Source organism: Aulonocara stuartgranti, assembly GCF_965226115.1.
Source record: "Aulonocara stuartgranti genome assembly, chromosome: 23".
Taxonomy (NCBI): Eukaryota; Metazoa; Chordata; class Actinopteri; order Cichliformes; family Cichlidae; genus Aulonocara; species Aulonocara stuartgranti.
In genome coordinates, this window is record NC_138958.1 from 6,185,747 (window position 1) to 6,201,972 (window position 16,226).

General features: G+C 36.9%; 1 protein-coding gene across 7 annotated transcripts in view; it reads left to right on the forward strand.

The window, feature by feature from the left end:
• sbno2b (strawberry notch homolog 2b) overlaps positions 1-16,226 on the forward strand; it is a 66,843-nt gene that overhangs the window by 21,881 nt on the left and 28,736 nt on the right. For 5 of the 7 annotated variants that reach the window (XM_082523070.1, XM_082523073.1, XM_082523074.1 and 2 more), the window contains exon 4: positions 8,326-8,449. In XM_082523070.1, coding sequence (XP_082379196.1) covers positions 8,326-8,449 — 124 coding nt within the window. Of the gene's footprint in view, positions 1-7,632; positions 7,775-8,325; positions 8,450-14,816; positions 15,181-16,226 lie in introns of those variants that run through there. The other 2 variants (XM_082523076.1, XM_082523075.1) reach the window with 2 other exon arrangements.

Here is a 16,226-nt window from a genome sequence, read left to right on the forward strand (position 1 = left end):
CAGGTCCTAGGAGGTTAAACTCAGTTATATACGATTTATTATTAATCGGGTAAACTTGAGGGAAACATTTGTATATATTTGATAAATATAAACCTTTAGGATTGAAAGAAAATGGATACACTGGTCCAACCTAACATGAAATTATCATTTAGATGCATGTAAAAGTGTTTCTTTCAGTGGGCACATAACTTTTGAAACCCCCAAAGCTGATTGAATGTTTGTTTTTTACAGCTGATCACATACTCATTCTAACACTCAACGACCAGCTCAGATCACTGGGCAGGTCTTCTTTATCAAATCTCTTTTATTTCCCGTAGTGAGTGGCCCAGTGTCAGACTTAACTGCAGGATCTCTCAGTGCTAAATGAACGTTTTCTCCTAAGTTGTGCATGTATAAAGTTAAACTGGAAAAGGGCTGCGTAACGTCTTGTTTTTGTTGGCAGAAAGAACCACAGTCGTTATCACGAACTGCACTCCATGCATTTAGCCACAGCTGTGCACTCAGGAACATTTTGACATTTTAATCTGTTAAAGATCAGGTGCACTTTGTATAAGCACTCTGATATAAAAGGTCATATGTACCGTTTATGTATCTGTGCAGTATGGGTTAGCATTTTTTTCAGCAGAATTGTTTAATTCTATGATACATGCTAAATATTAGAGCAGTCATTATGGTTCTTTCTTGCATCATGAAAACTATCAGGGTCTTAAAAGTGATATCGTCATTAGGCTTTTGCTTTAACCAGTCCAAACTTAAAAACTATGTGCATTAAATCTGAGAATTGAGTGGGCTTGTATACAGTATCTATTTGGTGATTCAGTGGATAGTGACTTGTTATTTTAAAGATGAATTTAGTCATCACCAAGATTGTGTCATATTGAAGATAACTGAAGAAGTGTTTGTTAAAGAAGTGGTGTTTTCTATTGTTATTGCTGCCAGTGCAGTGCGTCTTTGAAAGTTCAAGTGCCAGATGACGTTGAAAGCAGGGTCTGTGGTTTTCAAGTTCACTCAAAGTGGAATTTTCTGACATCAAGTTGCGTTTACAACACTCTTATCTCACTCTCTGTTTTACAATGTACAATACAATCAAATTCACAAGGGGTCTGTGGTTTATTGCAAGATTGGTTTGATTGAATTTCAACTAGTTCTTCAGTACTGTGTTTTGAGGACCCCTCATTTGAGGAAGTCTTTGTGTACTCTCAGTTTTGTTTTAGAGTGAAGTGGCTGACTGGTTTTTAGAAGAACCAAGTCTTTGATCAAGAGATTTAATTCACGTTAATCATTCCTTCTGCAGCACTTCAAAAATTATTCAGTCCTGCTCCTAGTTTATTTAATGGCTCAGTATCACTAAAATAGACAAAGAAAAAAAGTAACTAAGAAATGTTAGTGGTTGCTTGATTATTACATTTAATTTTTCTTTCAGATTTGGTGACCAGTTTTAAGTAGTTGCAGCATTCGAGGTTGCTCGGTGTTTGAGTGTGCCTTCACCCTCAACTTGTGGGCGACCACTTTAAATTGCAAAACAATTACACAATTCCCTTTGTGGGAGGCAACAATTGTAGTCCAACTCAGATTGAATGCAGTCACTCTTAACAAATTGGGACGGTTTGAAAATAATTTCCATTGAATTCATTAATGAAGATGAATTCATTAATTGCCTACACATTGCACTCAGCCTGCGCTGATCAGTGCATCTGATGTGCAATGTGTGTGTGTCTCTTTGGAATAGGGAATTTGGCTTACCTGGTTGTATTCTGATGCAAGGTTGTAGAGTTCCTGTCTTCTTTTACAGTTAAATTTACTGTCCTACATTAAGCAATATCACTTCTCCACTGTCTCCGGAGAAATTTCCTTATTTCCATTTCAGATTACTTGGGTTCTGACTGGACTCTTAATGTAAATACTTTCTGTAGTTTCTCTGTAGATGGAGCCAGAATTGCAAAAGATTACAAAAGATTGACGATTTTTTTTTGCCAATTTATCTCAGTTCATTGCTGTATTTCACAAACTGCTGCATGTATTTGCCAGCTTGACCCCATTCAATCTCAAACTGACTGCAGGCTGGCTCTGTATTATTGCCGTGTTATTGCTGTCTTCCCACACCAAAGTTACTTTGAAGATGGTAACAGTCGCAGTCGTGTCACAGTCGTGGTTCTCTGTCTTTAAAGCAACCATTTCAAAGGCAACAAGAGTTTCCCAAGTTTGAATGTGGCATGAGTAAACAGGACAGAGGACTAAACCTCCAGTTTCTGCATCTCTACATTACCCTGCTAATTTTTGATGTTCAGTGTGGCACGACCCTGTGTGTGTTACTTCTTTTGAAGGATCCTCAGGTTACAGAGCAGGCTGCAGCTAAGTATGATTGACTTGCTCTCCACAGTCAGAATGAAACTGATTGGTGTCGAAAGCCCTCAGCTGTCCACTCACATTGCTACTGGGCACAAGCTGAGAAGTGAATAGCTCACAAGACCCCATTGAGGGAAGAATGTGAATGGACCAGTGCTCTGTTTACACAGATTGATGGACTGGCTGACTGATTCTGCCCCTGCGCAGCAGAAATGATCCTTATAAAGAGTAATAAAAACATCACCTAGATTCTAGTGACAGTTACAGCAGGAGGAAGTTCATTTTAGTATTAGAGCTTACTAAAGCATACATCTCATTATAGTAGCTCTGGAGATGAGTTTTATATGAAATGTGGAGCACTTGAGAATATGTGAATTGTCTGTGATTAATCTGTGTGCTTTGGGTTGTAGAAAAACCAAGGCACTTTCTCACCCATTGGGAATATAATAAAATCCAGAACAATAGGAGTGTGTTTGATTTAGGGCTCTGTTTTGGCACATGCTCATCACTGGTGAACAAGCATTTTTGTGTGTGTGTGTGTGTGTGTGGGTGGGGGGTAAAGGGGGTACTGTAAAGGTTATACGCTCACTTGCACCATTACCTACTTTGTATCTTGGCGATTCGATTATTCACTTAACTTAGTGGAAAGTTGCAGTACAGCATGTACTTTGCAAATGAGGCAGAATATTGCAGTGAGTTTTCCTGATAGGGCTTGCTCTCCACCTGCTTGAAGCAGGTTAACAGCTCAGCAATTCTCTATTCTGTAATATTGTTCAAGCTGGTTGCCAGCAGAGACATTGAGGTACAGGCATAAGCTACTAGCTGCAATAGAATAGCAAAAATCACCCCGCTAATAATGCTGTATTTCTCAGTTTATCATTATCTGGCCTAAACATGTAGAATTCAATTATAAAGACAAGAAAAGGATAAATTAAGAGTTGTGTGTGAGTTCATAGCTTACCAAATAGAAGGCAACAGGTCATTCTCTCAACTTAAATTGATTATATCTACTGTCCAGCTGCAATTTCACAGAACTACTTCACTGTCTCTTAATTTAATCTATTAATTTATTTACTAATGGAACCAGCTACAAACTCACAGCATAGGTTATATGAGCAAAACACTGACCTGTTAAAATTTACCTTTTTATTAACACACAGTGACAGCAGTCTTACCCTGGTATCTTTATTCAGAAGAACCATGTTTTTTGTCACAGCAGGTTGAAATTTTGGAGGTGGCGGTTTGCATTTGCATGTAAAGCTGTGAAATATGAAATGAACATTAGCAAAAACATTATCTTCTCTTGACAGTTTGTTGCACTGTGGTTTTGATATTTACAACTCTGCATGTCCCAGACAATGAAGAAACTTATTTGTCTGTCCCCACCCTATATCCTGCTGTGTTATTTTTAGTCATATTGGTATCAACATCACTGTATCTGGCACTGGCTGAATATTTGTCTTCTCTAGTTATGTGAAGATGGCACATCATCAAGGCTAAAAATCTAATTCATAAATCCAATTTAAAAAGATCCAAACACTGAAAAATATTTCAGCAGTTGCTGCATAGAGATTACATGGTATGTGTTAGCTTATGCAAAAAAATAAAATAAAATACAGTACGAGTTAAATAATCTGTAGAGAGTCTTTTCGGAGAGACTGTAATTCAGGTGATATTATAGTTATGATTTACAAATTCAATATGTGTCATATGGCCATCTTAAACTTTCTGTTTTTAATAGAGACACTCCCTAAGTGTGTCTGTGCATATGTTTGTGTGTGTGTACCACAGGCAGATTGTGGGTTGCAACTTCGTCATGATCAGCCCATCCAAACAGCATGAGTGACTGATTGATATATTTATCACAGGAAACCAAAGATGAAAAATAAAAAACATAACAACATAACACTTATAGTGCATACTTGTCCAGCTTTTAAATAATTTGAGTAATACCATTTGTAAATGTTTGAACTCTCAGTTTTTCACGCATCTTCAAAGCCCTGTTTAGGACGTTAAATACTTTAAATAGACTCTTTACTTTGTTTTAGAGTTAAAGTTAGGTTAAGGTGTAGGTTTAGGGTAGGGTTAGAGTGAGAGTTGACTGTTATTCTTGGTGATAGAACCTGGCGGTTTGAGGTTCAGTAATGCATATATCTTAGTCAGTGTCCTCACAAAGATGTGATTAAAGTGCCCTACACACATACTCACATAGCAGGTAGTCATTGTAAGGGAAAAACTGGAAACTGAGAACCAGTTTTAGAATGAAAAACTCCATTTGATTTTTAAACATAAGTAGAAACTAATTTTCTGCTCAGTTGAATATTTTCAAGTGATTTAATTAACAGTTTATTGCAGGAATAATGGTTAGGTCTGCCCACACAGCTGCTTTTCCTGCTTTACACAACATATCAGCAATGTACAGTTAGAACACCACAGCCTCTTCATGTTTTATGGATTCATTCGTGTAGTGAAAGGATTTTTGATATTTACTCCAAAATTAGCTTTGACCTGCTACCTGTCTTCTCTGCATTATTTAGCATCTTTAGCACAGTACTACCTAGAGTCACACTGGAGTGTTTCCCACTGCCATGAGCCAAAGTTCACTGCGGGAGATAAATTTAGAATAGAAATATAGATTAGACTAGAATTGTCCTTTATTGTCCCTTGTTGGAGAAATTTGCGTGTTCCAGCAGCAAAGTGACAGGCAGATGGAGCATGTATACACTATATTAAAGAATATACAATAAAAAAAAACAAGAAATAAGAGACTGTATAACATAAGAAAAAAGAATACACTACAGTTATTAAAAATAGCATACTCAGATTCAAAGAAATGTGCTTCCGAGTAGGATCCTTTTTTTTTTTTTTTTTTTTTTTTTTAAAGCTGTACTTCGTGAGATACTCCTAGGAATCAGAGCAGTTGCATGTCTTTGTTTACTTTGTAATCTTGGGCATCCCGTAGATGTTGATAATGATCTCAGATTTTTCTATGGAAGAAGCCGAAAACACTTTAACATCATTGTAAAGTGCTCATGTTTGCTCACAGTAAACAGTTCATGGCTACTCCTGAATTGGGCAAAATGTGACAAACTTACCTTTATCTACAATCACTTTCAGGTAATCTTACATGTACATTAAATTCCTGTGTTTATTCACTGTTAGCATAGCTTTAAATATTTATTTATTTATTTATTTTTATTTCAGGATTAATTTCCAAAGTTACTGCAAGTTCCGCACCTCCATAGGAGTTTGCTTTAAGGATGATGCCTTAATCCTGAAGGTGTCAGCACTATAGTGAACCACTTTGAAGCTGAAACACATTCTAATGTTTAAAGTAAAGAGCGTAGAAAATGACTATAGACTTTTGTACAGTCATTGTTTGAAATGCACATCAGGTCTGATCCTTTAAAGACCCTAATTATGAACTTCTCAATAAGTAAGGGGCACAGGATGCCAGGAAGTAATTTATCTGAAAACCTAATAATAAACATAATTCTAGCAAACTTGTAAAATCGCAGTAATTGAAAGACAGTTGAGATAACTGCACACTAGAACAGAAAACCAAGGTGTGCGGAAAAGCAAAGTTATAGATATTATTATCTATGCACAGCTTCAGGCTATGCATGATGAGATAAACAGTAAGTCATTCAGCTACTTTAGCTGAGAGACCCTCACTGGCTTTGTGTTATTGGAAGGCAGCTTATGCTGTCCTGCCAAGACTTCTGTTGTAATAATATCACACTCATATCACTGTTTGCTAAGGGGATTTCCAGTGTGGATGGTTGTTACTATTCGCGGTGTTTTCTGAGAACTAATCATGTTCTTTACCTTTTTTTTCTCATTTATATTTATCGCCATGATTAATCTTGTCTTTTTCCATTGTGTAGGCAAACTACTTGTTCTCACACTAACTCCCCATCTACTTGATTGAGGAAAAATAAGTTTAACAAAGACCTCATTGTTGTCTTGTTTTGTTTTTTTAAGTTAACCTACTTATTAGAGGTGGGAATCACCATACATCCCACGATACGATATTATCACAATACTTAACGCACGATACGATATTATTGCAATTTTTTAAAATATTTTGCGATATTCAGATTCTGTACATAAAGGTAAACTTTATCAATATTCATTTTCTCTAATATCAAAGTCTCGCACTCAGTCTTTCTCTCATTTCAGTCAGTTTTGTTGTTGACAAACTGAACGGTTTGTATTACAGTCTAGTCCAACTTAACTGAATGCAACCATCTGGTACAATTATAGCTATTCTGCACTATGCAATATGAAAACTATGCAGCCCCTTCAGCAACTGAAGAATTTGAAAGTAAATTAAAACAAAATATAATTTTATATTAAATAAAAAAGTTTTAAACTTAATTAAAATAAAACATGTCTTAAATTAAAATAAGTAAACTGTCATGTTTATTGCTGCCAAAAAACATTAAACACATTTGGACAGTGAAGGAATGTCAGGATTCTTTCTCAGAAAAAGGATCAACATGCTCTGAAGTCAGAGCACAAAAACCCTTTTGTAACAAAATATCGATTTCTGCTGTCCCTGTATCGATACATTATTAGCGAACAAAATATCACGATACTACACAGTATCGATTTTTTCCCCCACCCCTACTACTTATCAGCCAGACGCCCCTTTCATCCGCAAAAATTCAAACGAAAAATTGATGGCTGCATAAGTAACCAAGTGAGAGAATTGGTTATATAAAACAATAACCAAGATAAAGATAACATATTCTCAGCAAATACTGAATGTGTGACCACGTACAATCTCAAATATTGAATATTTGGCAACATGTCATTTTGTTGTTCATTAATAAATGAACAATTTTCAGCTATTTATTAATAAGTGACTTTATGTATATATATATATATATATGTATATATTGTACTATTCTTAGTTAGCGTATTGTCTGTCTTGTTAATGTTTGTTTATAATGGAGCACTGTAACAAAAAAATAATTCCCCCAGGGATCAATAAAGTATTTTGATTCTGATTCTGATTGAAATCAGAGGAACCATGTTTCCATAGTTTGGTTTCCTTACACTGGATTAGGACTGCCCTTTCATCCCCTTGATGTATTTTGACCTTAAATCAATCAGGCCTGCTGATCTAATCCTTTGAATAGATTTGGACGTTTCCAATCCTTCAGTTCTGAGCCCTGGAACATGATTGGGTGAGACGAATATGGGATGGTCCTTTTATAGTTCCACCTTTACAAGGGTTTAGTTTTGCTTTCATTTTGACTGTGCTTTTACCACTCATAGACGAGTAAGCTTGTTGCGTTATGATGACTTGTACTCAGGAAGAAACTGAAAATATCGCAGGAGTTCTATTGGACAGTTTCAGATATTAGCACAGTAGACAAAGTGAAGGTTGTTATTCGGGAGAAATGGATCTTTGAAACGGGTAGGAGCTGCTCTTATTCTCTGTACTTAGACTTTCTGTTGATAGCTCTCGCTTACCCTCTGGGTTTTTCTAATCTTGTCTATCTCTGCCTGTCTGTCCCGAGATACATGTTTAGCTTGTTTCTTTTAATCCCTGGTGCCTGTTTTTTGTTATTATTTATTTACTAAGACAAAGATTTCAAGAGTTACAAGAGACTAGATTGGGCTTGAAAATGCCATAAGGGAACAAACTGAAAGTGTTCCGCCTTCACCTGTTAGGCGTGTGTGGAATTTAAAAAAAATGTTTTGTAACACAGTATTATAACTTTAGACCATTAACTTTTAGTTAGACAATACTAAATAACAAACAGCACCCGGCACGCTTGTCTTGGAGTACTTTGGTGTACTACTTAAATGTCAGCTTCACATGTCTGCTACTTACTGTACAGGTATAAAAGCCTGTGAACTTTGGCAGCTTTAAGGTGTTTGTAGCTGAATGAGTATAAACCTTGTTATTATTTGAAAAAGCTATGTGTAACAGTTAAACAGACTAAACTTTGTCTTTCTTTCTAGGCAGTACCACTTAAACGGCAGAGCTTTCACCAACATTCCAGATATGCCAGTGGATATATACCCGGGAATCTCTGACATGGACTTTCCCAGCCTCAACTTCTCTAGGAATGGAGAGTTTACCCAGGTTGGTTTTTATTTAGCACTTGTACATGCTGACCTACAGATGGTCTCACCGGAACAGTTTTTATTTCACAAGTCTTTGGAAATCTACTGAAGAAAGGGTGGACATTTTTTCCAAAAGATGTTCCCTCATTTGCTGGATTTGTGATGATATTGGAATGGCTTCAAGAATCGGGATGAAGATAGTCTTATAAATACAGAAAGATGTATTTGTCTTGCAGTTTTGTTTTGAGTTTTTTCGTTTATTTGTTTTGTCTACCACTCTCATTTACTTGCTCATCATAGGGAAGGATAATACCTCCCACTCACCCCTTTCATCTTGCCTTTCATGTGTATTAAGTTGAGCCTTAATTTACCGTAGAGAAACCTTATTAAAGCCTGATGTTGTCTAGACGACTGCAGCAGCACCTGCCCAATTCCTGTCAAGGCATGTCATTAATAGGAAGCTATAATTGTGTGATCCTCTCTTCTATGGTTTTATGCCTTTAGAAGTCGGCGTTTTAGTCATGCTTCAAATCATTTTACAAATATTAAGCATCTTAGAAAGTCCTGGAAGTTTTTTCAGCTACTGTGAATTATTTCAGTGCCTGTGAGACTATGCTTAACTTGGACATTCATTCAAAAATGGGAAATACTTAAACAGGGGCATTGAAGACACAGACTTCTACCCATACCCATTACTTTGCATCATTTGCATTTTTTATTTCTAAGTACTTTTGTGTCCATTCAGCCAGTACTTTATAGCTAGTATTGTATGAACAGGAGCCATTGTAATTGCACAGACCAGTGAATTTCTAATCTGAATCCATTTTGAGTTTATGAGTGTCATTATGGAACCACATTAAAACACAATATGCTATGATGATGAGTTTTAAAGAAGAGAGCCACTAACTAGAGAAGGCGTAGCTGTCCGGGCTTTCCTTAGTCCAGCATAAAGCCAAAGCAGCCACAGTGGTGGCTCAAGATAAGGGATCCTTGCTTTGCATATGCATTTTTTCTATAACATATTTCCTCATTATGTTCCTACGAGGCAACTCTTTAAACAGTAGTTCTAATAAAAATGTAGAAAATGCAGATTGTAAAAAATAATAATGTTTTTCAATCCTGGTGCATGAAATACACTTCTGGACATGACTATAATTAATTGGACAAATCTATCTTTAGTCAGAAGAGATGCTGGAACAGCTCCTTGCCGTAGCAAATTGACAGCATAGCCTGGCCAGTGAACAATGTATTGTCTGTAGATAAAAGCATGCATTTACATTCTATGATAAAGAAATCATAGAATAAAAAAATTCTAATAACAAGTTCTCATATAGTTTTTTCTCAGATGTTTTGCATCAACCAGAAGAACTAAAAGATCTTAAATACATTTAATGAACGTGCACATTATAGGTACGTTATGACAAAGCTGCAAGGATAATTCAGAGTTTTTTGTTGTTGATATCCAGTTTCCAGACACATCATTTGTAGTCCATCATTACTAGCAGTTTCAAATGAAGCACAAGCAGACACAGAATCTACACGCAAGAGTTTCACTTCATGTTTGGCTCCAGATGTTTGAATGAGTCTAATAATTCTCTCTTTAAAAAAAAAGAAAAGAAAAAAAAAGGCAAGGTTTTATTGGTTTGTAAGACTGGTGGGAGGGGTTTAAAATCAAAAGCTACACATGTCATATATTATACAAAAGAAAGTTACGTGTCATGCGCGTGTATTGTAGTGCTTACATGGATTGTGTGATTCATGTGGGGTTTCCCTAGTTTTCCAAATGCATGTTTTAGCCTGTCTGGATTGAGCTTTCTTCTGTAAAGTAATCATACAGGGCTCCTGAGTGTATGACACAGATGTCTAATTATCTGTAGGTACATAATTAGAAAACAGTTGTTGTGAGATTTAGTTTAGATTACCTCTTTTCACAAGCAGTAAGTAGTGGAGATTTGTTTTCGTGGTGTCAAAAATATGTGATGTTAAAATGCTTGCTTGTGCCTGTTTGCGGCAGCGAGATCTTTTGTGCTTATATTGTGCTTTCTCAGCTCTTCTTTCTGGTTTTAGACACTCCCTGCCATGTGAGGCATGGGGGAGAAAATGTAAGTCATGGGGTCATCATGACTAATCTGCCAACTCACACTCAGCTCACTTCATCCTCCATTTCATTCCCCCATTCCGTGGTGATCCTGCCATGTTTTTCCTGTGTCCATCCACAATCAGAAAGCAGAATTTCTTGTTTTTTCCCCCCCACTGTTGATTCATGACAATACAGAAAACATTTAGGCATATTTGACTAGGCAGAGTTTTTGATGGGATCGTTTGGTTTTGTCAAGTGACTGCCGTGTTTACCTCAGCAATTTCTTTGTTTCAGTTACAGCTGTAGGGTCATTAGGAAAATCTCTTTTGGTTTGCTGTCTTCCCACAATGTTACAGTTTGTTTATGCAGCTAACCAGCATATGACCAGGAAGTGTAACTCTGGATTGCTGTAATTCTGAAAACAGTTGATTATTTGTGTTAGAATCAGTAGACTTCCTGTTTATATTCCCGTTAATATTATTTTTATATGACTTTTCTCGAAGTTACTAATAAATAAAATGGACATGTGGCCACTGTATTGTGATCAGGATAAGGTTGTTGAAACATCATAACCAATGCACACAATGCACATCATAAGTAATTAGGACATATTAAATGTGAGAGATTTAAACAATGGCTGAATAAAATTACCTACACGTTATATGAACTGAAGCTTTGCCAATATGTGCTGTCTTTCGCTGGAAACTTCCCCCAGAAATAACAGTTGGCATAAAATACCTTTTCTGGGAGTTATAGTACCACCAAGAAGCTATAAACTAAGGCATTACCAAAACAGTCAGCTTGGACACAGTAAAACTGTGATAAACAGTGGAAAAACCATATTGAGGCTAACTTGTATTTACTGGTTTTTATTAACCTCAAGAATTTTAATGCCATTTTTCTTTAGTAGATTCAAACTAGCAACATATTTCCATTCTGCTGACTCTGCTCACTGTAATTAGAAAAAAAAGAGAGCTGCTACTTTGACAAAAACGCAACCGCGTTTTGAAAGAAAGCTATACCCTTTGTCACAGTGATACATGCATACCTACCAAGCCCAAGTTTTGTAATCTGTGGACCTTAAACACGTGAGTCTATGTGACAAAAGTCACAATGACAACAAGATTTACTGGAAGACAATAAAGACAAAACTAACCACTCTGGCTAACCTCAAGGAGTGCACATCACGTCAGAAGCAGACCATACTATCATACATACTATATCCTCTATATATACAGTATACCTACTGTATGTGCACATGTACACACATTGGAGCACATTTAGGCACACTCCTGGTCTTAGTCTCTTACTACATACTCTTGTTCTGTCTCTCCGTGTAATTGCTCTCACGTTTACACTCATAATACTGCCAAGTACATTTCTAGGAAGTGTGCATTTGCATTGAGTCTTCTTAGTTTTGCTTTTTGTAGAACTGAAAATTTCTTATTGCTAAATAAGTCACACTCAAAATTCCAAACGTGAGTAAGTCTTTAGCCAGCTGTTGGCAATTACCTGTAGAAAGATCATTGTCTTTGTCTAAGGTGATATAAACACACTAGATATGAGGTTGAAATGTGATAACATCAAAATATCTATATGGGCAGGCAAAGAAAAGAGAAAAGCAAAGAGAAAGATCCTGTTTAGTCTAAGACCCAGCTGAAAAAATGTTAAGGCCCCTTGGTTCCTGAAAGGCATGCTTTTTTTTAACCTGTGCAACTCTGCAGACCATGAACTAGATCATAACTAAGCTCATATTTTTGCACACAGGTGTAGTTTAAACCTCTCTGTTGCATTTAAGACTCTCATTTTGTAAATTAAAAAGTGTTTGCAATGCATACAGAAATACCCAGCTAATAGAATTATTTTCATTTGTTTTAAAATATTTGGTGAATTTGGTGAATTTGAAAGTTCTCAGGGTGTTTTTGTTGTTTTTCTTGGAGGGGGGGGGGGGGGGGTTGGAATATGGTGTGCGGTAAGAGGACGAACTGGTTTGTCTTGACTTTCTTTTTTTCTGTGGCAAACCTGTCATGATATAAATCAGTTGGTATTTCTCGGTTACTTCCTTATAAGACACTCCAGCACAGTCATTTGACTGGCCTAGTTTCCGAAGGAGGAGGTCAAAGGTGTTAATTTAAAGGGTTGTTAATAGGTGTACTGTTTTCCGTGAGGACTGTGTGCCTTAATATTAGGTTCGGATAGTTTAACTTCTACTCTCATTTGTTTAGGAACTGAGTATTTCTTAACAAAAAATAATTATTGCAATAGTCAGGTTTTGACTTGCACCCGTGTCTACCTTGCAAGTTAGAGATGATATCATCACAGTGAATGGAAAAATACAATTGTTGGTCCTGTTTGATAAGGGTCATCAAATGTGACAAAGGATTCAAATGATTCAAAGTCATTGAGGGCTAGAATCAAAATCAGATTTAGGAAATCAAACCAGCTTTGCTTGTTTGTGGTCTCAGTTAGCCCCATTTCACGTAGCTTCACATTGCCACTTAGCTTTTGTAGATCACTGAAAGCAGCTGTGCGCATATGACAATAAGACTATATCCTGATGTTTTGTATGTAAAGTCAGGAATGCATTCATTTGTGTATTTGAAAGGGTCAGCATAAGACTTACAGGTGACTATCGACATATTTTTGGATTATGTTATTAAACGGCACTTGTTCATATAAGTCATTTAAATGCGAAGTTGATGCACTTCACATTCACCAAGAAGACATAGCTTCTTGTAAACCTTTTATGAGCATGATATGTTTATAGGGTATGTAAACTGTTTAGCTTTATGGGTTAACATTACATCATTAAGCTGTGATACATAGAAGGCTTTGATATTGGCTTGATATTGCCACAACAGTAATATAACTGTTTCATGACTATGTACTTGATCCCGACTGCAAGAGTACAATTTGGAAACTGTAGTTATATAACCCAAACTATTAGTTAATGTCAAGTTGTCATAAAAATGACATTTTTAACTGAGTGACACTTGATGACAGCAGTGATAAACGTTTGAAAAGATTCCACGTTTATGATGGTGTACTTCCCTTTCAAATAAAGTGGTACTTCTTTTGGTTGTGAAGCAGCAAGGTGTGTTTAGGAGTTCGAAAGAAGTACATCAATGATTAATTTCTCCCCAGTGGCCTTCCATGTGAAACTAAACACACGCACACACCCAGACTCACATACATACACAAATTATTCAGAGGATTCCCAGTCATACAATGATGACACCATGGACAGGCGCCACTCTGTCTCTGAGAGCCTGACTCCCCTTCAATTCAGTGAAGATGGACATTACAGTACCTCTCCATGCTTGATATCATGTATTCCTGGAAGCTGGGTGTACAAATAGGCCCCCCGTGTTTCACATAAATCACATTATTTCTCTTTTTAAATACCACAATGTTTTCCTTTATGATGGACAGTTGGACAGTTAACATTGCTCTTGTTTTAGAAAAACTGGCACGTTGCTGCCTTTGATAAGCAGTCAGATTCCCAGAATATTGTTTTTTTTTTTTGTTGTTTGCATTTTACAATCACACCCATAGTTCCAGTAAGCAGTAATAACTTTTTATGAATAGGTGTGCAGATAGGCTAATCTTTGAAAGACCCTGTGAGATTGAAAACACGCACTTTTAACAATCTCGGCTGTTTTTTCTTTTTTTCATAAAATCTCTTTAATGGTTGTAGAAGAAGCTCTCTTGATCGAAAACTATATCCTATTCTGTGCTGTTATATCTGAAAAAAGGTGTCCTGTCATACCTGACACACCCTTCCCAGAAAGCTTATTTGACAACTTGTTGCATCTGCCTTTGTTAGCTTTTGTGTGTATTAATTTTTACCTTATATTAATCAGCATTTATTAAAAGAATAGTGACTGGCCTAAAAACGAATCTTTCTAGATAAAGAGTCACAAAAAAAGAGTATGAAGTAAGACAGCAAGCCAGGCAGGGATTTGGCCTCTAAATATAATAATGATTAAATAGTGGCAGAGTCCCATTAAACATAGCAGTAAGCAGCAGGGTGTGAGGAGAGGCCAGGTCCAGAGCGCAATACTGTTTACACTACAAATGCGGTTGAGTTACACCATGTACAGTAAAATGGGCCCTACTGCCAGTAACTCTAGTCACTTACCAACAAAAGCATCATTTCCTGAAAGCTCCTCCCCTCCTCCCTCCCTCTTCTCCCCACCTCTCCCCTCCCCTCCTCCTCTGTTCTCACTCGCTCTCCAACCACCTTTTTGAGCTCAGAGGAACTAGTCCACAATCACTATGACTAAACCCCTTATGCAAATACCTGACAGTCCTGGTGAAGCAGGAAGTATGTTTTAGAGTTGCTTGTATCTCTGTTTGTGAGAGGTTGTAGGTGTGAGCTCATTGCCCACAGCAGATCTGTGGTAGAGGCAGATGTGTGCTCTGAACCATAGAGGAACTGTGAAGGGGCTAGTGAGAGTCCTGTGCTGGGTGGGAGCGCACCAGCTGTAAAGTGATTACCAACACTTTGATCAACACATGGAAGAGACTGTCCAGTTCAGGGATTCAAGGTGAAGCAGGAGCGTATGTGTGTGTATATTTTACTCCCCCAAACTGCAGCTGTTGGATCCATGTCTCTCATGCAGTTCTGGACTAAATTTTATGCTCAGCTGGGAAAACCGCTACCAAAGGTACTGTTTGCATCTTGTTGTCATATATTTTAAGTTGAATGAAGAGTGTTGATTTAAGCACTCGCCGTTTTTATTTTCTAATGTCACGATCAGCCCTTGAATACTATGAATAGAAAAGCCTCGTGACTAACTGTAGGCTGTTATTGTGAAGAGTTTTTATTGTCCCTGTCATGGAACTTGATAACAGTTCATTACCCAGCCATCGTTGTATTTTTAATTTCAACTTCCTTGAATTAATTTTATAAACGCTTCCTCTAAAAACAGCGCTGAAGGAGACAGGCCTATGTTGTTTCTTTTATTGTAGTATAGGGTTTTTTATATGGGCTTGGCCTTCTTTGGATTTGATCTGTTTGTAAAGTAACTGTATTGAGACACTTCTGACAGCTGACAAATTCGTACTATATTAAGATGTATTTTAAAAACTTCTTAAATTAGTTTGTAGTAGCGCTTACAAATGCTTGTTTCCTGAACAAGATATAGATATGTCTCTGATTATGCCCTACACCAAGACTGAAATTGGTGTAGAGCACGAATATGATTAATTCTATTGAAAGAAAGAAGGTTACCTCATCTTTGTTCATTATATCTTTAAGCTTTTTGCTTCCCTATTTAACTGTCTTAGAGTAAATGATTATGAAAGATGGTCTGTTAGTTTTTAGATCAGTTTATGAATATTTTTTGCCGACAGACCAGTCTGCCAGCCAATCATCTGCTGCACACGGCCACAAACTCTGACAAATTATTATGTGCCACACTCCACGCTGTCTACCACTAAGTGCTAGAACCTGATATCTTGTCAGGCTAAATGGCAGTCTTGCCGGTTTTGTGGATGACTATTAAATTTGGCCATTGTTGTGCTGGATTGTAAATAGACCATCATTATTTTTTGAATTATGATTCATTAGACTGCACGGTGTCAGTGAAAATGTGGCAAATTTAATGACTTGATTTGGGGAAAGGCTTGCTGAGCCCATTACCAGTGAATTTCTGATTAAGTCAGTTGGCTAATCCCATGTCAGCATTTCTTCTTTCAGCAAAAATTGAAA